Genomic DNA, 21,277 nt, shown 5'->3' with positions numbered 1-21,277 from the left:
TAACAGCATTTCTAGTTTTTCTTATTACAGCACTTTTTTCACTTTACATTTTAAAGAGTCAATAAGCAAAACATCTTACAAATCTTTTGGTTATATACTGACAGCCATTAAAATTTTTGAGGCCATATTTTTCAAAATAATTGTTATTTTGAAGCTCTAAACTGGATTATTTTCATATGAATCTTTTGTTTAGGATATTGGTATACAGAACCAAAAATCTGAAGTTTCATGAATAGTTTCAAAACAAAAATGGCACCAGCCCAACACAAAGTCACAACGGTCAATAGCCGGTACGATCTCCGCTTGCTTCGATGCAGGCGCGATCTGTTAGCGCATGCTTGGGCAATCAATGTGGATGGGATGGTGTCGTGTGGAATCCTATTCCAGCCTTGTCGTAGTGCCTCGATCAGCTGCTGCCTTGGCCAACGGACGGCCAAGATACAAGATATATGTAGTATCAGAAGTGTTCAATCGGATTCATATCCGGAAAATAGACAGGCCGGGGTAGGACATCCACCTTTGGGACTCCAGCTACACTTGGATCATTTTTGCCCAATGTGAACGGGTCATGTCCTGTTGGGAAAAGGTGATATCAGTTTTCTGCTGCATGAACGAGGTTATGTGAGGTTGCAGGATCTGATCTATGTAGTGACGAGCAGTTACTGGCATGTTGCCATCAACGACCACCATCGGTTGACCGCCAGCAAGCGCTGCTGCTCCGGTTGTTGTTCCTGCCGGGTGCTTCTTGTATGTAAGACTGGCATGGCGAAACTGGACCCGTAGCTGATACAACCTGGTGTAGCGATCCTGGTCTGGAGTTGACACTCTCTCGCCCTGGCTGCGGTATATCGCTAACAGAGCCTGGCATGTTGTGGTATTCAACCAGGTTCCTGATTGTGGGGTGGGAACAGCCCATACATTATAGCTCAAATCAGACTCCCTTCACACCCATTGCCCAGAGATGTACGTTGTTCACATGATAGACATGGCATGATTCCGTTCACTGGACTAACAACATCGGTGGCCTATTTTGGGCCTTTATAGGCCTCCAAAACCAATCCTCAAAATGTGCAGATGCCCACTTAGTATTGCTCAATGTGTATTTGGTCCATTTTTGCAACAAAAAAAAAAAGCTTACCCATGTGCAATGAACCATGGCAACATGACAACTCATCATTATCTTAACTACCCGAGCACTACGTCATCAATACATGCACAATGAATAATTACATCTACCCTACAAGTAGAAAAATGCATACATTACTATCTCAAAGCTTCCATTATCTGTAAGTATATATTGGCAAAAACAACATTTCGAATACATGATGTCGATGGATAGCCCTCGCATATCCCCGTACTATGTCACGTTGTCCAGAATAGCTGACCTCATGGGCCCTAACCTCTGGGTTTGTATACCCCCGCTTGGATCTCGGTTATTTATAATAAAATTCATTGTTAAACAACAAAAATACCTTTACCCATAGCTGTTAAAATATTTAAAATGTTTACAAAAAAAGGAAAAGAATAATCCAACCTGAAGAAAATGATTTGACGCTTTTTTTATTGCAAAATGATTTAGTTTACACATACAAGAATGATAATACCTTTTATTAATTTTTTATTTAGAATGAAAAACTAGTTGTCAGGGCTGAGATATCAGCAATCAATGTTTGGTTTGATCATAGAGCAGCATTGACGGACATATTGGTTTTCGTTTTTCGTACCATTTAACCTAAAAATATGTTTTAGTGTGTGCTGTGTCTTGAACGAAGGTATATCGTTTTTCACTTTATATATGTATTTATATTTGTTCCAGTTAAAGTCTATTTCAGTTAAAAGCCTTGTAGTTTTACAGTTGTTTCTTTGCCCTTCCATTATGTTTTGGAGGCCTTTTTTTATTAAAATAACTTGCAAAAATGAAATAAATGATCGCACTTTGCATGGATATAAATATAAATATGCAATGATGAACAATGGAGTGAAGCATTATTTTTTTTATTTGAATGTATGGCTCTCGCTATTCACATAACAAATTGACGGCCATCTTGAATTTTGAAAAATTGTCAATATCTCGTACGTATCAACTGGCAAATAAAGTCAAGCTTATAAGCTTCTCTAAGTTTTGTAACCCAGATGAAACAATTTCTTTTAAGTGCCATTTCACGAGAGAATCAACCAAATCAGCCAAAAATCGGCAAGGTGGGGGTCAACAGATTCAACCCAAATTTTCTGTGTTTGATAACTGTTACAAAAGATGTTGAAAGCACACTTTAAAAAAATTCTGAAAATTCTGGAAAAAATAGATATTGCCATCTGAAATTTGGGGGTCCTGACCACACAAAATATCGTAACAAAAGTAGTGGAAGTTTGCTTGTAAATTCCATGAAGGATTTGACATTTCAGCCTTAACTATTCCCTTTTTCTAAGGATCCATGCCAAGACCTTTCGGATGATATGTGACTAAATTGTCAATCACGTTGCTATAGTAACGAAATTGGCCCGTGAAAAGAGGGTACAAAATCAAGGTAAAAAATCAGCACTCGCCGATTGGCAAATTTAGCCTAACACGGCGTCAAATTTGAATAAAATAAGGCAATTTTTGAACAGTTAAGGACTTGAGCTTTGTAATTACGCAATAAAAAATACTGCACCTCGTCAGGATACGTTGGGGTGGACGTCTAGAATGAGGGGTATGAGCGGTGAGTTATACAGTGATTCCGGTCGATAGTGCCGTTCAAATGCGTCTCATCTTTATAAATCGTACTTTTTTGTTTATATTAACATAATAGAAAATATCCTAAAGTTTTTTCCGAATTATAAAGGTTATTGTAACGATTAGAGGATAAAGAAAATATTTCGAAACTTTCGTTTATGACTCTGCGTCATTGACCCCAAAATGTACACAACATGGCGGAAGGAGGCGGACTTAGATGTGAGATAGCGAATATTCCTGGTGCAGAAAGTATACCGTGCGGACTCAGCATTCCATACAATACCACAGGAGGTGTGTTTTGCTTAGGGAGTGTACCAGAGACGTTAAAAACCACTTAAAAACCTGAAAGTGCTTCATGTCCAGAAACAAGCTAAAGGAGCTTATTCAGGCTCGGCCATTTCGACTTTGACCCAACTACTCAACTTAACAATATGTCCAGCACACAGGTTTCGTTTAGGGACGAACTGGACTACGTCCAAAAAGTCCCAGCACCCACTTCTCAAAGGGAAAGGGAAACCCTCTTCTTACAAAGCAATTGGCTTCGAGATTTCCAAGGAGCTGAAACTAGATTTTGGTGTGTTGGTCCAGTAGGGTCATGTAAGTATAATGGCTATGTCAGCTACATGTAATTGTAGTTTTCCAACAATGGAAAAACCATAACAAATTTTATAACCAGTTTATATATACACTCTCCAATGATAGGAGATCGTTTAGCATAATTTTTTATACGAAATAATTGAGAAATGGAACATTTATATTAGAGTAACTCACTTGCATGTATTCAATGATTGTTTGTGCACATACATAAATATATATATATATATTATGAAACAACTTTTTATTAATGTTGTAGAAATTTAAATAGTATATTTGACTGATACTTATTTGAAAGGTGATACCATTCTTTTTTCAGCTCTGTAAAAGGTGTAAAGAGAAAGAGACTGCCCGTCACAGGTACGTCTCGATAGTCTGAAGGTCCCCTTGTCACCATGAGAAGTATACAGCAACTAAACATACAACTGTGGCTTCTATGTCTGAACTTTCTTCAGCCCAAGAAGAAACTGATGTAAGTTATAATATCATTTCCATGCATAGTTTTAGCAATACTGTAATTATAAAGGTGCACACTACTGATATAACTATATAGCAATTCCTCCACTGTTTTCATATTAAAGTAGAGATTTTGTAAATCACTCAGTCTGTTTTTACATTGTTAAAGTATCGAGTTAGTTTGTAAATCAGGACTTTGAGGTTTGTGACCATTAGATGGTTTATTGAAGATTTGATATGAAAAGCTTCTTTTATTTAGGCACACCAATTCTTTTTTCACCTCTCCCATTATTAAGGTTACAATAACCAAAGAATCTCTGTTTTCAGCGTGCAAGGTTAGACATGCCAGTGTCAGGCAGCAGCAGCTCACAAAGTAATGGGAGGACAGACCTCGAAGCTTCTTGGGCCTCTACACCTGTAAAGCCAGGATCTGGGGAATTTGAATAATTTTCTTCTTCGTGGTGGGTTTGAACCAGCTATAGGTCAACTGCCCCAAGAACGAGAAGGTATTACAAACAGAAAGCAAGAGAAGGCATCAACTTGGTTCTGAATTGTTTGTCACCTGGTCATGAAGAAGCTGTATGGAGAGATATTCAGAAAGCAGATGAGGAAAGCAGTACCATTAACACACTGATAGCCTGTTATGAAAGTGCAGATTCAAGAACAACTAAACACATAAATCTGCTACTTTATATATATTTGTGCAAGACCTTTTTAGTCTAATAAAAGGTTGTACAGTGTATTTTTTTGGTGCTTTTTTTAAATTTTCAAAATTACAATAAAATATATATCATTATCTTTAAGCAATCTGATTTTCTTTGAATGAGAAATGGAAATGAATAAAAACAGCTATCATGCACCTGAAATGAGTGCTTCAATAATAATTTTTAAAAATGAAAAGTAACATAAAAAGTACCACCTTGCTCCAAAGATAAAAATGTAATAGTTTACAATGGAAACACTGTGGAGCATTATGTATATTTTTAAAGGGGATGCTGACATTGCATGCTTATATAACATTCTGCATCAGCCATATGGCTTGTTCCCAATGAAATATTATCCCACATAGGTTGATCCAACTCCACAGATAAACAGATTTTAAAAACATGAAAAATAACCAATGATTTGCTGAACACTCAGTTATGCATCCTTGTTTAACAGTTTCTTCTTTGTTTTTTATTCATCCTTTCTTATGAGACTTCAAGGGGAGCAATTTTTGTTCACATTTGTCCTCTCCTGCTTGTGCTGAACAAAGAAGCCTGTCTGTTCAGATAAAGCTGGTATCATTATGGACAAAATGTTGGAGCACAGTGATAGTACCCAACAACATCTAAACTAATATTTCTCCAAAGCTATCCATGTTAGTTTTCAGCTGGCAGACAGATTTATCTAGCAGAAATATAACTGCAACCCAGTTCTAACTGGCTTTCTCCACTCAGTTAATCTGAAAAACAAAATGAAAATATAATTTTACATATTTATCCTTGCTTACAATTTTCTGGAAACTATAAAATTTACCCAGATGAAAGGCTTTTTATTAGCAGGGTCCTATCTAGCAATGATAAAATCCACATTTCAAGCTTTAGAATTATCACAACAAACATCAATGATATTGAAACAAACATTGATTGGAATACTAAACAACAATATTTTTCAAAGAGAAACGCATATAATAAGCAGAATGAAGGGTTTTTTTTTCAGTAAAACTAATAAGACATATAAAGGATGATGAATCTAAGGAATGGCACAGAATCTTATTTACCTCATACCCTAGGCCTAGTGAGTAGGGCAAACAAATCTTTGAAATCTAGACGCCAGTCGCTTGGTTAGCAAAGGGTTTTCCTTTCTTTGTGTGAAGTGGGTGTTGGCACTCTCTGGATTGAGTCTATTCCGTCCCTAGTCGAAATATACCATTAGGCTCAGTAGCTCACACTCGGAGCGTCTGAAGAATGTGCTCCCTATCATCCCTGATTTGACCCTGGACGCGAAGCACATTCAGATTTCGTAAATGATTCTCAACATGTCTGGTTCACTCCCGAAGCAAGATACAACTCGTCTGATATTTGTAGACAGGTTTAAGTCCGCATGCTCCCTTTTCTGCATCAAAAATATTGACTTCTCACACCGACGTCCACATCTTTCCGCCATGTTGATTGTGAGGAAGCACGCAGAGTTATGGACGTAAGTTTCGAACTATTTTCTTGGTCTTGAAACCAATTACAACGACGCTAATCATTCGGAAAACTATTTAGAGTATTGTCATTTGTGTTAACATAAGCAAAAAGTACGATTAATAAAAACCAGGCGTATTTCAACAGTACCATAGAAATGAACAACCGCGTAACTCACCGCTCACACCCCTCATTCTAGACGTCCACCCCAACGTATCCTGACGAGGTGCAGTATTTTTTATTGCGTAATTACAAAGCTCAAGTGCTTAACTGTTCAAAAATTGTCTTATTTTATTCAAATTTGACGCCGTGTTAGGCTAAATTTGCCAATCGGCAAGTGCTGATTTTTTACCTTGATTTTGTACCCTCTTTTCACGGGCCAATTTCGTTACTATAGCAACGTGATTGACAATTTAGTCACATATCATCCGAAAGGTCTTGGCATGGATCCTTAGAAAAAGGGAATAGTTAAGGCTGAAATGTCAAATCCTTCATGGAATTTACAAGCAAACTTCCACTACTTTTGTTACGATATTTTGTGTAGTCAGGACCCCCAAATTTCAGATGGCAATATCTATTTTTTCCAGAATTTTCAGAATTTTTTTAAAGTGTGCTTTCAACATCTTTTGTAACAGTTATCAAACACAGAAAATTTGGGTTGAATCTGTTGACCCCCACCTTGCCGCTATTTGGTTGATTCTCTCGTGAAATGGCACTTAAAAAAGCTTGCAAGATATAACATAGCAAGCTTTGACTATGGGGCTCGTCAGAGTCGCAAATGGACTCTCAGGAGATGGTACCGTCTGCCACCATCTGATAAATGACAAATAAGCAGTTTCTGAGAGTTTAGGATCATGACTAACAAATTATCATAATGGACATAAATAGAAAAGGCGGAAATGTTTTTAATAAGACTTAATTTGCAAAAAACGAACTTATTTTGCAGCTGTTTTTACTTTCTGCCATATGTTTTGGCGGCCATTTTGGCTTTTTTGCTATATGTAACGGGCTTAAGTGTATTCACTAGTACTGTTGTGCTCTCCTGATAGGATATACGTTCAAAAAAGCTGTCAATAAAGTTTACCCGGCGACTTCTGCTCGTTTTTCTACTTTTTCTCATAAATTGACAGCCATATTGAAAAATGCTCAAGGTCTAGGAAATAGCAACCAAACTAATTTTGCTTCTCTCGACCTAAAGAATGCATTTCAGCGAAAAAAGTTTACAGGAAAAAACATTGCAGGGTTAGCGTTCTGGCTACTAGACTACAACCCAGGCTGCATTTTAGTCCTGCATTTCTTTTTTGAACATTTGGCAATCATAAGTAACATGGTTTTCCCATAATGGTCATCATGGCAGCAGCACCCATAATTGTTTTCTTCTATTCTGATGCAATATTACATATTGGTTAACAGCATAATGACCCTCGATTTTTAATAATAAAATATACGTATCATGGATTTTCAGAAAATGTGACTAGCATGGGTCTTCAAGCATGTAGAACTTCAAAGTCACACCTTGAAAATGCCAATATGTGAAATATACTGAAAAGTGAAAAAAAGCATGACTTCTACAATAATGGCCCGATCATGCTGATTTTCGAACTTGACCTGCGTTTTATGAATATTCATCAGCTCTGTAAATATAAAGCCCAAAAGTAAAACTGCCTTCCACTTATCATGTTTACAATGAAAGTGCAAGGTGCAGGTGACGGCGGTGACGGCAAAGACAGACGCAGGTGATGGCAATATGTACAGACACATTTTTGACACATCTGTACATATTTACTGTACTGTTTGAGAACAGTAAGTGACATGGTTTTTCTTAAATGGTCATCATGGGAGCAGTGCCCAAAGTAGGTTTTTTTCAAATTTTGATGCAATATTACATAATGTTTAACAGCATAATGACCATCAATTTTTAATAATAAAATATTAGAATCATGGATATTCAGAAAATGTGACTAGCAAAGGTCTTCAGGACCATGGAACTTCAAAGTCACATCTTGAAAATGCCAAAATGTAAACAAGACAGCACTTTTCTGAAATGGGTTTATTTTCATTTTTAACACTTATTTAACATAAAACAAAATTAACAATTTACTGCCATTTTTATATGACCAACTAAGAAAATTGATGAGATGGGAAATATATCAATAGAACAGTGTTATATGTCCAATTTCCTCCATTCTAAGATTCTGAGCATAGTGGATGATTGAATCTGACAAACTGCAATGATATGTGTTTATTTCCATTTTTGACACTTCATTACACAATACACGATAACAAATTTACCATCATTTTTACAAAATCACCTGACAATGTTGTAAAAATGCAGGAAATGTGAAACAAACACTTTTACGTATCTTATTAGTTCAATAATGAGACTATTAACATTCCTAAGAATTGAATCTGCGGAAATGTGAAAAAAAAGCATAACTTCTAAAATATTGGCCCGATTATGCTGATTTTCATACTCAACCTATGTTTTAGTAAGATTGACCACTCCTGTGAGTACAATGACAATTGGCCTATCTGTTTTTCTTATATTGTGTTATCAGTGTTGCATATATGCTGAAAAAAATGAAAAAACAGCATAACTTCCATAAAAAAGGCTCTATCATGCTGATTTTCGAACTTGACCTGGGTATTATAAATACTCATCAGTTCTGTAAGTTTCAAACCAAAAGGTAAAACTGTTTTCCACTTATCGTGTTTACGGTGTTGCATATATGCTGAAAAAAGTGAAAAAAAGCATAACTTCCCTAAAAATGACCCGATCATGCTGATTTTCAAACTTGACCGGCGTATTATGAATATTCATCAGTTCTGTAACTTTCAAGCCAAAAGGTATAACGGTTTTTCACTTATCGTGTTCACGATGTTGCATATATGCTGAAAAATTGAAAAAACAGCATAACTTCCCTAAAAATAGCCTGATCATGCTGATTTTCGAACTTGACCAGCGTATTATGAATATTCATCAGTTCTGTAACTTTCAAGCCAAAAGGTAAAACGGTTTTTCACTTATCGTGTTTACGGTTAAAGTGCACGGCAACGGCGACTGTGTCTGTACATAAAAACAGCATAACTTCTATAATTATGGCCTGATCATGCTGATTTTCGAACTTGACCTGCGTTTTATGAATATTCATCAGCTCTGTAAATATAAAGCCAAAAAGTAAAACTGCCCTCCACTTATCGTGTTTAAAAGGAAAGTGCACGGCGCCGGCATCGGTGATGGCGACGACAGACGCAGGTGATGGCAATATGTACAGACACATCTGTGTCTGTACATAAAAATTCTTTTTTTAAATTTGTAAAACTGAATATAGTTATCCTTACTTTTTATATTTTTATAATGCCTTTTTTTTTCCATTTATTATATGCAATCAAAATCGTTTTTTTTTTTTAATTCCTATTCTTTTTATTGACAACGGCTCTTTTCTGACAATTTATTTCCAATTACATCGGTATATAATGCTACTTCTAATTTAAAATACATAGGTGCTGTAAGGGTAATTAAACAAACATCTTACATTTTTTTGGTTACAATTCTTTTAGTTATATATTTGTAAAAACAACTTTTCAAGGACTTTACCAGGACAAAGTGTGGAGGGGTAGCCATGACATAAACCGAACTATCCCACATTGTCAAGAATAGTTCATAGGGTATTTATGTAACTGCCAGGGTCTTATTGTTTTTAAAAGGCAATATGCAAAGGAAAATGTATTTATTCGTGGATATTAAAATTATAAATAAAAAATATAAACAAAAAAGGAAATGGAATACTCCACCCCTCAGTCTGCTAAGTGGTCCTAACCTAAATGTGCTATGAAATAATGCATACATTACACTTGCTTCGGAGACAGTGTTGTTTTGACAAAACCTGTTGCTAGTACCAAGGAATTCCGGTCTGATCCAGTTTCTTGATTGACAGCAATTTGTAGTCATGACAACAAACTGGTCGAATAAAAAGATGCCTACACACTGATCAGACAGACTGCTGCTATAAATAACTATAGTAAAGTTATTTATAGCAACTAATCAATATTCAATAGTTAGAGCTATGTGTGAGTTTTTTCAACTGAGAAGCATATTATACTATCTAGAAACGTCAAATTAGAGGCAGGGACAAAGAAGACTGGCGACTTATATTTTTGAAATGTTACTGAGTGTTAAAATAGGTTCAAAATTACAACTAGCCCGTTCGGGCTAGTGCTTTATAAAATTTCAACTTTTTTACTAGGCCGGTGCCACTTTAGGTGGGCAATTGCCTCGGGCTAGTGCTTAACGTCGCAGACTGGGAAAAGTAAAAGTTTAAATCCAAATTTGTGAAGTGTGGGTCATGGCAAAAAGTAAGTAAAGGTCAAATACATGATCACAGTTAGATTGCCAGTATATGACATTCTATTCAAGTTCAGTAGTAACTCTGGGCATATCTCTGCTAGTTTTGGAGATATATTGGATAAAAAAGTTGTTAAGTTCAGTTCATGATAAATAGTAGGTCTAAGCTCAATTTTAAGGTCACAGTTAGATTGTCAGTATATGACTTCCTATTCAAGTTCAATTAGTAACTTTCAGCGTATCTCTGCCAGTTTTGGAGATATGAGGACTGAAACATTGCAAAGTTCAGTTCATGATGGATAAAAAAAAAAAAAAAAAAAAAAACAAGATAGAAACACAATAGAAAAGTTAAAAGAATGTTCTAAGTGGTCACAATAACAAATACCTCCTGTAATTCTTCTCTCTTCCCAACTCTTGACCATCCCTCCGATTCCTGTCCTAGAATGAAAATAAAATATCAGTTAACATACTGTGACACTAACTTCCACTTTGGAAAAAAAGTTACTATTCAGAAACATGTGCTGAAATATGGAAGAGAATTCCAAGGATTTGAAAGGAATGAGAATTCTAAGGAGTGTCCTTATTGTCTGCATTAGATATAGGAATCAGTACCTCATAACTGAGCATCTACTCACATCTGTCTGATGAAGGCCTATGTCCAAGTTGGGCATAAGCTAAGTCTATGATAATATTTTAGCTTGTGTTTTATAATCATCATATTAGTACCTTAAAACATTTACTAGGAAAAAAATTGACAATTTAGAGAAGCACCTGTCACCAAATTTATCAGTTATCCACCAAAAAATTGCTAACTGCACAAAGTCTCAGTTAAAAACTAGAGGATCAGTGAGGCGATACTGCCTGCGGATATTGTACCACCAGCAGGAGTAAACGCATTCGTATGGAAAACCAAAAAAAGGGACACCACCACCACCAATGCTGTGTTTGACAAGCTCTACAAAATGTAGTAAACAAGTTCTCAATATTTTCATTGAAAATTACAATTTAAAACAAAATCATGGAAAAAAAATTTAAGTTAAAATCCAAATTTGTGAAGTGCAGTTTATGGCAAAATGTAGGTAAAAGGTCAAATTCAAGGTCACAGTTAGATTGCCAGTATATTACTTCCTATTGAAGTTCAATAATAACTATGGGTGAATCTCTGCTAATTTTGGAGTTAGTTCACATCTTGTTTTCACCACTGAATATTGTGACATTGTGCTCTGAGAAAAAACACTCAAAACAAACACTCAATCAAGCTGATTTTCCAACTCAACCAGTATTATAGTAAGATTAATCATTCCTGTGAGTTTCAAGATAGTAGGTTGATCGGTTTTCCTTGAATGTGTTATCAGTGTTGCATATTTGCTGAAAAAAGGGAAAAAAACTGCATAACTTTTCTAAGAATGGTCCCATTTTCCAACTTGACCTGTATTTCAGTAAGACTGATCACTCCTGTGAGATTCAAGACAATAGGCCTATCAGTTTTCCTAGAAATGTGTTATCAGCGTTGCATATATGCTAAAACAATGCAGCAAAGCTGTCAAATGTACAGACAAAAAACAGAAAATAAAAATGCAAAAAAAAGGTCATTTTGTCAATTTTGATGCAATAATAAATAATGCTTATAATAGCACTGTCAGTCAACACTGAATTTTAATCATGCACAACAGGTAACATGGTCAATAACAGGAGCGGACCCTGAGATATTTTCTGACAGTATTCCAAAGTATCTATGTTGATCCATCCTCCATTTTGATGGTCTTCCAACAGAAAAAAATAGATACCAGTCAATATAAACTCAATAACCTGGATTCAAGAAGACCCAGAAGATGGTCTCAATCCACCCCTTCAATAAGATTACAGTTTCAGGACCATGAGAGACTATAGTCACATGATGAAAGTCTCAATATTTGAAAAATGATGACAGTGCATAAAATAATTTTATATAATGTTTAAAGTCATAAAAAACAATACAATTGCTTATGTGGAAATACAGAAAATGTGCAGAGCCTCGAGCGGATGAGAGTTAAAAGTCACAAATGCAAGTGTTTGAGAAACAAGGCAGCAAAGCTGTCAAATGTACAGACAAAAAACAGAAAATAAAGATGCAAAATAGGTCATTTTGTCAATTTTGATGCAATAATAAATAATGCTTATAATAACACAGTCAGTTAACACTGATTTTTAAACATGCACAACAGGTAACATGTTCAATAACAGGAGCAGATCAAGAGATATTTTCTGACAGTATTCCAAAGTATCTTTGTTGATCCATCCTCCACTTTTGATGGTCTTCCAACAGAAAAAAATTGATACCAGTCAATGTAAACTTTAAAATCTGACCGTCATCTGAAAGACCCAGAAGACGGCCTCAATCCACCCCTGCAATAAGATTACAGTTTCTGGACTATGAGAGTTCAAATTCACATAATGAAAATCCCAATATTTGAAAAATGTTGACAGTGCATAAAATAATGTTACATATTGTTTAAAGACATAAAAACCTATGCAACTGCTTATGTGGAAATACAGAAAATCTGAAGAGCTTCAGGTGGATGGGAGTTGAAAATGCCAGTGTTTAGAAAAAAATTAAAAAGAAAACACAAATAAAAAAAAATATTCCAATAAAGCTGCTATTCAAACTTTTAATCTTGCTGTATTAACATGATATGAATAATCCCAATGTGTTTGAGGATAATAAGGCACTGTTATTCATCTATAGCATTAATGTTGGCATTGCACAATTTTTTTTCTTTTGTAAACTTATTTGCAATATTAAACAACATTTACCTGCATAATTATCACCAATTCCTAATTATGTGACACAGTTAAGAGAGCTTAACCTATAATAGAATAATTATCACCAATCTTTGATTAATGACAATAAATAGCATGGACATGTAGAAAATTTGATTACCATTCGGCTTCATGTCCATGGGAGCTCCGAGTCCCACAATGAATATGCCAAAAAGATAATGAATATTTCACTCAAATGTATAACTTCCAGAAAAAGAAGCCAATTAGACTGCTTTTCCAACTCATTCTGCATTTTAGTCCTGTGTTTCTTTTTTAAAGGTTTGACAGTCATAACACGGTTTTCCCATAATGCTCATCATAGCAGCAGCACCAAAGTTGTGTTTTCTTCTATTTTGATGCAATATTACATAATGCTTAATAGCATAATGACCATCAATTTTTAATAATAGAATATTAGTAACATGGACATTCAGAAAACGTGACAAGCAAAGGTCTTCAGGATCATGGAACTTCAAAGTTACACCTTGAAAATGCCAATAAGTGAAAAATTAAATTTTCACAAAAACTATTTAACTGCCAGAAAAAATTAACAAACAGACTGCATTGCCTACTGAAGCTGTATTTTAGACCCATGTTTCTTTCCTGTAAGTTTGAAAACAGTAAGTGACATGGTTTTTCTTAAATGGTCATCATGGGAGCAGTGCCCAAAATAGGGGTTTCTTCAAATTTTGATGCAATATTACATAATGTTTAACAGCATAATGACCATCAATTTTTAATAATAGAATATTAGTAACATGAACATTCAGAAAACGTGACTAGCAAAGGTCTGCAGGCTCATGGAACTTCAAAGTCACACCTTGAAAATGCCAATATGTGAAAAATTAAATTTTCACAAAAAACTGTTTAACTGCCTGAAAAAAATTACCAAACAGACTGCATTGCCTACTGAAGCTGTATTTTAGCCCTATGTTTCTTTCCTGTAAGTTTGAAAACAGTAAGTGACATGGTTTTTCTTAAATGGTCATCATGGGAGCAGTGCCCAAAATAGGGTTTCTTTAAGTTTTGATGCAATATTACATAATGTTTAACAGCACAATGACCATCAATTTTTAATCATAAAATATTAGTATCATGAATATTCAGAAAATGTGATTAGCAAAGGTCTGCAGGCTCATGAAATTTCAAAGTCACATCTTAACAAGGCAGCAAAGCTGTCAAATGTACAGACAAAAACAGAAAATATAAATGCAGAAAATGGGTCATTTTGTCAATTTTGATGCAATAATAAATAATGCCTATAATAGCACTGTCAATCAACATTGAAGTTTAATCATGCACAACTGGTAACATGGTCAATAACAGGAGCAGATCCAGAGGTATTTTCTGACAGTATTCCAAATCATCTTTGTTGATCCATCCCCCATTTTTAATGGTTTTCCAACAGAAAAAACAGATACCCATCCTTGTGAACTTTAAAATCTGACCGTCTTCTGAAAGACCCAGAAGATGGCCTCAATCCGCCCCTGCAATAAGATTACAGTTTCAGGACCATGAGAGTTCAAATTCACATAATGAAAATCCCAATATCCGAAAAAAGATAACAGTGCATAAAATAATATTACATAATGTTTAAAGACATAAAAACCAATGCAACTGCTTATGTGGAAATACAGAAAATGTGAAGAGCTTCAGGTGGATGGGAGCTGAAAATGCCAGTGTTTGAAAAATGATTAAAAAAAAAAAAAAAAAAACACAACAAAAATATTCCAATAAAGCTGCTATTCAAACTTTTAATCTTGCTGTATTAATATGATATGAATAACCCCAATGTGTTTGAGGATAATACAGCATTAATGTTGGCGTTACACAATTTTTTTTTCTTTTGTAAACTTATTTGCAATATTAAACAATATTTACCTGCATAATATTAATTATCACCAATTCCTAATCATGTGACACAGTTAAGAGAGCTTTACCTATGGGGCTTTACTGGGAAATCTCAACGTGTGTTTTATGTAATCCTATTTAATGGGCACTTGGAAATTAATTAGGCAAGTAATTTTATAGCTCTGAAATTAGCTTGTGACTACCCCAAGGGACAATTACCACCATCCATAAACAGTAGCCCCATAGATCACTCTATAGAGCTGCATTGCTTCCAAAACAGAAAACAATCACACTGATTTTCCAACACAAACTGCACTTCAGTGAAACTTTTCAGTAAGTTTGAGTATCATAAGCAACATGGTTTTTCCTTAATGGTCATTCCGGCAGCGATGTCCAAAATAGGGTTTTCTTCAACTTTTATCCAATATAACATAATGATCATCAATTTTTAATAATAAAATAAAAGTATCATGGATATTCAGAAAATGTGACATGGAAAGGTCTTCAAGGCCATGGAAGTTCAGAGTCACACCTTCAAAATGCCAAAATGTAAACGAGATGACTGTACTGAAATGATTTTCTTTCCACTTTCAACACTTTTTTTTTACATATAACAAAATAATCAATTTACTGTCATTTTTAAATGAACAACTAAAACAAGGCAGCAAAGCTGTCAAATGTACAGACAAAAAACAGAAAATAAAGATGCAAAATAGGTCATTTTGTCAATTTTGATGCAATAATAAATAATGCTTATAATAACACAGTCAGTTAACACTGATTTTTAATCATGCACAACAGGTAACATGCTCAATAACAGGAGCAGATCCAGAGGTATTTTCTGACAGTATTCCAAATTATATTTGTTGATCCATCCTACACTTTTGATGGTCTTCCAACAGAAAAAAATTGATACCAGTCAATGTAAACTTTAAAATCTGACCGTCATCTGAAAGACCCAGAAGATGGCCTCAATCCACCCCTGCAATAAGATTACAGTTTCTGGACCATGAGAGTTCAAATTCACATAATGAAAATCCCAATATTTGAAAAATGTTGACAGTGCATAAAATAATATTACATATTGTTTAAAGACATAAAAACCTATGCAACTGCTTATGTGGAAATACAGAAAATCTGAAGAGCTTCAGGTGGATGGGAGTTGAAAATGCCTGTGTTTAGAAAAAAATTAAAAAGAAAACACAACAAAAAAAAATCCAATAAAGCTGCTATTCAAACTTTTAATCTTGCTGTATTAACATGATATGAATAATCCCAATGTGTTTGAGGATAATAAGGCACTGTTATTCATCTATAGCATTAATGTTGGCATTACACAATTTTTTTTTTTGTAAACTTATTTGCAATAGTAAACAACATTTACCTGCATAATTATCACCAATTCCTAATTATGTGACACAGTTAAGAGAGCTTAACCTATAAGACTTGAATGGGAAATCTCAACGTGTGTTTTATGTAATCTTATTTAATGGGCACTTGAAAATCAATTAGGCAAGTAATTTTATAGCTCTGAATTTAGCTAGTGATTATCCCAAGGGACAATTACCACCATCCATAAACAGTAGCCCCATATAGCACTCCATAGAGCTGCATTGCCTCCAAAACAGAAAACAATCACACTGATTTCCAACACAAGCTACACTTCAGTCCTATGAAACTTTTCAGTAAGTTAGAATATCATAAGTAAAATGGTTTTTCCTTAATGGTCATCCCAGCAGCGATGTCCAAAAAAGGGTTTTTTTCATCTTTTATGCAATTTAACATAATGCTTAACAGCACAATGGTCATCAATTTTTAATAATAAAGTAAATGTATCATAGCTATTCAAAAGATGTGACTAGCAATGGTATTCAAGCCAATGGAAGTTCAAAGACTAAGTCACACCTTGAAAATGTCCATATGTGAAAAATTTAATTGTAACAAAAAACTATAATGCTTAACAGCATAATGACCATCAATTTTTAATAATGAAATAAAAGTATCATGGACATTCAGAAAAATTGATATGGAAAGGTCTTCAGGGCCATGGAAGTTCAGAGTCACAAATTCAAAATGCCAAAATGTACACAAGAGATAACTGTACTGAAATGAATTTCTTTCCACTTTCAACACTTTTTTTTACATATATATATATATCAAAATAATCAATTTACTGTCGTTTTTAAATGATCAACTAAGAAAGTTGTTGACATAGGAAAAATATCAATAGAAAAATTATAAATGTCCAATTTGTTCCATTCTGAGATTCTGAACATGGTGAATAATTGAATCTGACAAACTGTTAAAGATATGAGTTTATTTCCATTTTTGACACTTTATTACACAATGCACAATAACAGGTTTACCATCATTTTTATATAATCAACTAACAATATTGTTAAGATGCAGAAAATGTCAAAAGAACACCTTTACATTACTAATTAGTTCACAAATGAGATTCTTAACATGCCTATGAATTAAATCCGAGGAAAAAAGACTTATATACAAAAAAAGGCACAATTTCACCAAAACTGAACCGATCAAGCTTATTTTCGAACCTCATCTTAATTTTAGTAAATCTGATCACCCCTGTGAATTTCAAGACGATTGGCCAATTGATTTTCCTTGAAATGTGTTATCAGTGTTGCACATATGCTGAAATAGTGAAAAAACAGCATAACTTCCATAAAAATGGCCCGATCAGGCTGATTTTCAAACTTGACCTGCGTATTATGAAAATTCATCATTTCAGTAAGTTTCAAGCCAAAAGGTAAAACGGTTTTTCACTTATCGTGTTATCGGTGTTGCATTTATGCTGAAAAAAATGAAAAAACAGCATAAATTCCCTATAAGTGACCCGATCATGCTGATTTTCGAACTTGACCTGCGTATTATGAATATTCATCAGTTCTGTAAGTTTGAAACCAAAAGGTAAAATGGTTTTCCACTTATCGTGTTATCGGTGCTGCATATATGCTGAAAAAAGTGAAAAAACAGCATAACTACCCTAAAAATGACCCGATCATGCTGATTTTCGAACTTGACCTGCGTATTATGAATATTCATCAGTTTTGTAAGTTTCAAGGGAAAAGGTAAAATGGTTTTCCACTTATCGTGTTATCGGTGCTGCATATATGCTGAAACAAGACAGCACTGTTCTGCAATTGGTTTACTTCCATTTTTAAAACACTTTTTTAACATAAAACAAAATAAACAGTTTTCTACCATTTGTATATGATCAACTAAGAAAATTGATGAGATGGGAAAAATATCAATAGAACAGTGTTAAATGTCCAATTTCCTCCATTCTGAGATAATGAATATAGTAGATGATTGAATCTGACAAACTGCAATGATATTTGTTTATTTCCATTTTTGACACTTTATAACATAATACACAATAACAAGTTTACCATCATTTTTACATAATCAACTAACAATGTTATTAAGATGCAGGAAATGTCAAACAAACACTTTTACGTATCTTATTAGTTCAATAATGAGACTGTTAATATGCCTAACAATTGAATCTGAGGAAATGTGAAAAAACAGCATAACTTCTAAAAGAATGGCCCGATTATGCTGATTTTGGAACTGAACCTGCGTTTTTTAGTTAGTTTGACTACTCCTGTGAGTATAATGACAATTGGCCTATCTGTTTTTCTTATATTGTGTTATTAGCGTTGCATATATGTTGAAAGAAGTGAAAAAACAGCATAACATCCCTAAAAATGGCCCGATCATGCTGATTTTCAAACTTGACCTGCGTATTTTGAATATTCATCAGTTTTGTAAGTTTCAAGCCAAAAGGTAAAATGGTTTTCCATTTATGGTGTTATCGGTGCTGCATATACGCTGAAAAAAGAGAAAAAATAGCCTAAATTCACTAAAAATGACCCAATCACGCTGATTTTCGAACTTGACCTGCGTATTATGAATATTCATCAGTTTTGTAAGTTTCAAGCCAAAAGGTAAAATGGTTTTCCACTTATCGTGTTATCGGTGCTGCATATATGCTGAAAAAAGTGAAAAAACAGCATAAATTCCCTATAAGTGACCCGATCATGCTGATTTTCGAACTTGACCTGCGTATTATGAATATTCATCAGTTCTGTAAGTTTCAAGCCAAAAGGTAAAATGATTTTCCACTTATCGTGTTATCGGTGCTGCATATATGCTGAAAAAAGTGAAAAAACAGCATAAATTCCCTATAAGTGACCCGATCATGCTGATTTTCGAACTTGACCTGCGTATTATGAATATTCATTAGTTCTTTAAGTTTCAGGCCAAAAGGTAAAATGATTTTCCACTTATCGTGTTATCGGTGCTGCATATATGCTGAAAAAAGTGAAAAAACAGCATAAGTTCCCTATAAGTGACCCGATCATGCTGATTTTCGAACTTGACCTGCGTATTACGAATATTCATCAGTTCTGTAAGTTTCAAGCCAAAAGAAAAAACAGTTTTCCACTTATCGTGTTATCGGTAAAAGTGCACGGCGACGGCGACGACGGCGACGGCGACGACAGACGCAGATGATGGCTATATGTACAGACACATCTGTGTCTGTACATAAAAATTGATGACATAGGAAAAATATCAATAGAACAATTTTAAATGTCCAATTTGCTCCATTCTGAGATTCTGAACATGGTGAATGATTGAATCTTACAAACTGTAAAGATAAGTTTATTTCCATTTTTTGACACTTTATAACACAATGCACAATAACAGGTTTACCATCATTTTTATATAATCAACTAACAATATTAAGATGTAGAAAATGTCAAAGGAACACCTTTACATATTTAATTAGTTCACAAATGAGATTGTTAACATGCCTAAGAATTAAATCTGAATAAAAAACACTTATATACAAAAAAAGGCATAACTTCACCAAAACTGAACCGATCGAACTTATTTTTTAACTTCATCTGTATTTCAGTAAGACTGATCACCCCTGTGAATTTCAAGACAATTGGCCAATTGATTTTCCTTGAAATGTGTTATCGGTATTGCATATATGCTGAAAAAACAGCATAACTTCCATAAAATTGCTCCGATCACGCTGATTTTCGAACTTGATCTGCGTTTTATGCATATTCATCAGTTCTGTAAGTTTCAAACCAAAAGGTAAAATGGTTTTTCACTTATCGTGTTATCGGTGTTGCATATATGCTGAAAAAAATGAAAAAATAGCATAACTTTCATAAAAATGGCCCGATCATGCTGATTTTCGAACTTGACCTGCATAATATGAATATTCATCAGTTCTGTAAGTTTCAAGCCAAAAGGTAAAATGGTTTTTCACTTATTGTGTTATCGGTGTTATAAATATGCTGAAAAAAGGGAAAAAACAACATAACTTCCATCAAAATGGCCTGATCATGCTGATTTTCGAACTTGACCTGCATATTATGAATATTCATCAGTTCTGTAAGTTTCAAGCCAAAAGGTAAAACGGTTTTTCACTTATCGTGTTATCGGTGAAAGTGCACGGCGACGACGACAGACGCAGGTGATGGCTATATGTACAGACACATCTGTGTCTGTACATAAAAATGCCAAAATGTAAACAAGACAGCACTGTTCTGAAATGGGTTTATTTCCATTTTTAACATTTTTTAAACATAAAACAAAATAAACAGTTTGTTGCCATTTTTATATGACCAACTAAGAAAATTGATGAGATGGGGAAAATATCAATAGAACAGTGTTTAATGTCCAATTTCCTCCATTCTGAGATTCTGAACATAGTGGATGATTGAATCTGACAAACTGCAATGATGAGTTTATTACCATTTTTGACACTTTATTACACAATACACGATAACAAGTTTACCATCAATTTTACACAATCAATTAACAATTAACAAACACTTTTACGTATCTTATTAGTTAAATAATGAGACTGTTAACATGCCTAATAATTGAATCTGAGGAAATGTGAAAAAACAGCATAACTTCAAAAATAAAGGCCCGATCTTGCTGATTTTCGAACTTGACCTGCGTATTATGAATATCCATCAGTTCTGTTAGTTTCAAGTCAAAAGGTAAAATGTTATTTCACTTATCGTGTTATCGGTGTTGCATATATGCTGAGAAAAGTGAAAAAACAGCGTAACTTCCCTAAAAATGACCCGATCATGCTGATTTTCGAACTTGACCTGCGGATTATGAATATTCATCAGTTTTGTAAGTTTCAAGCCAAAAGTAAAATGGTTTTCCACTTATCGTGTTATCGGTGCTGCATATATGCTGAAAAAAGTGAAAAAACAGCATAACTTCCCTAAAAATGGCCCGATCATGCTGATTTTCGAACTTGACCTGCGTATTAGGAATATTCAT

General features: G+C 34.4%; 1 protein-coding gene and 2 long non-coding RNA genes across 5 annotated transcripts in view; 1 reads left to right on the top strand and 2 right to left on the bottom strand.

Annotated features, from left to right (window-relative positions):
• LOC106152829 (uncharacterized) overlaps positions 1–21,277 on the bottom strand; it is a 54,287-nt gene that overhangs the window by 7,371 nt on the left and 25,639 nt on the right. For 2 of the 3 annotated variants that reach the window (XM_087006396.1, XM_087006397.1), the window contains one exon: positions 10,665–10,717. In XM_087006396.1, coding sequence (XP_086862522.1) covers positions 10,665–10,717 — 53 coding nt within the window. The remainder of the gene's footprint in view (positions 1–10,664; positions 10,718–21,277) is intronic. The other variant, XM_087006395.1, reaches the window with a different exon arrangement.
• On the top strand, positions 2,885–4,507 carry LOC147763303 (uncharacterized). Its single transcript, XR_015333156.1, has 3 exons — positions 2,885–3,310; positions 3,627–3,779; positions 4,091–4,507. It is a non-coding gene; the product is annotated as an uncharacterized LOC147763303 (long non-coding RNA).
• Positions 4,440–10,649, bottom strand: LOC147763302 (uncharacterized). The gene is made up of 2 exons (XR_015333158.1): positions 5,526–10,649; positions 4,440–5,207 (listed from the first exon to the last, which is right to left on the bottom strand). It is a non-coding gene; the product is annotated as an uncharacterized LOC147763302 (long non-coding RNA).

This window comes from Lingula anatina, chromosome 2 (genome assembly GCF_051362555.1).
Source record: "Lingula anatina isolate TDL-2025a chromosome 2, LinAna3.0, whole genome shotgun sequence".
NCBI classification, from domain to species: domain Eukaryota; kingdom Metazoa; phylum Brachiopoda; class Lingulata; order Lingulida; family Lingulidae; genus Lingula; species Lingula anatina.
This window is presented reverse-complemented; position numbering and strand designations above follow the sequence as displayed.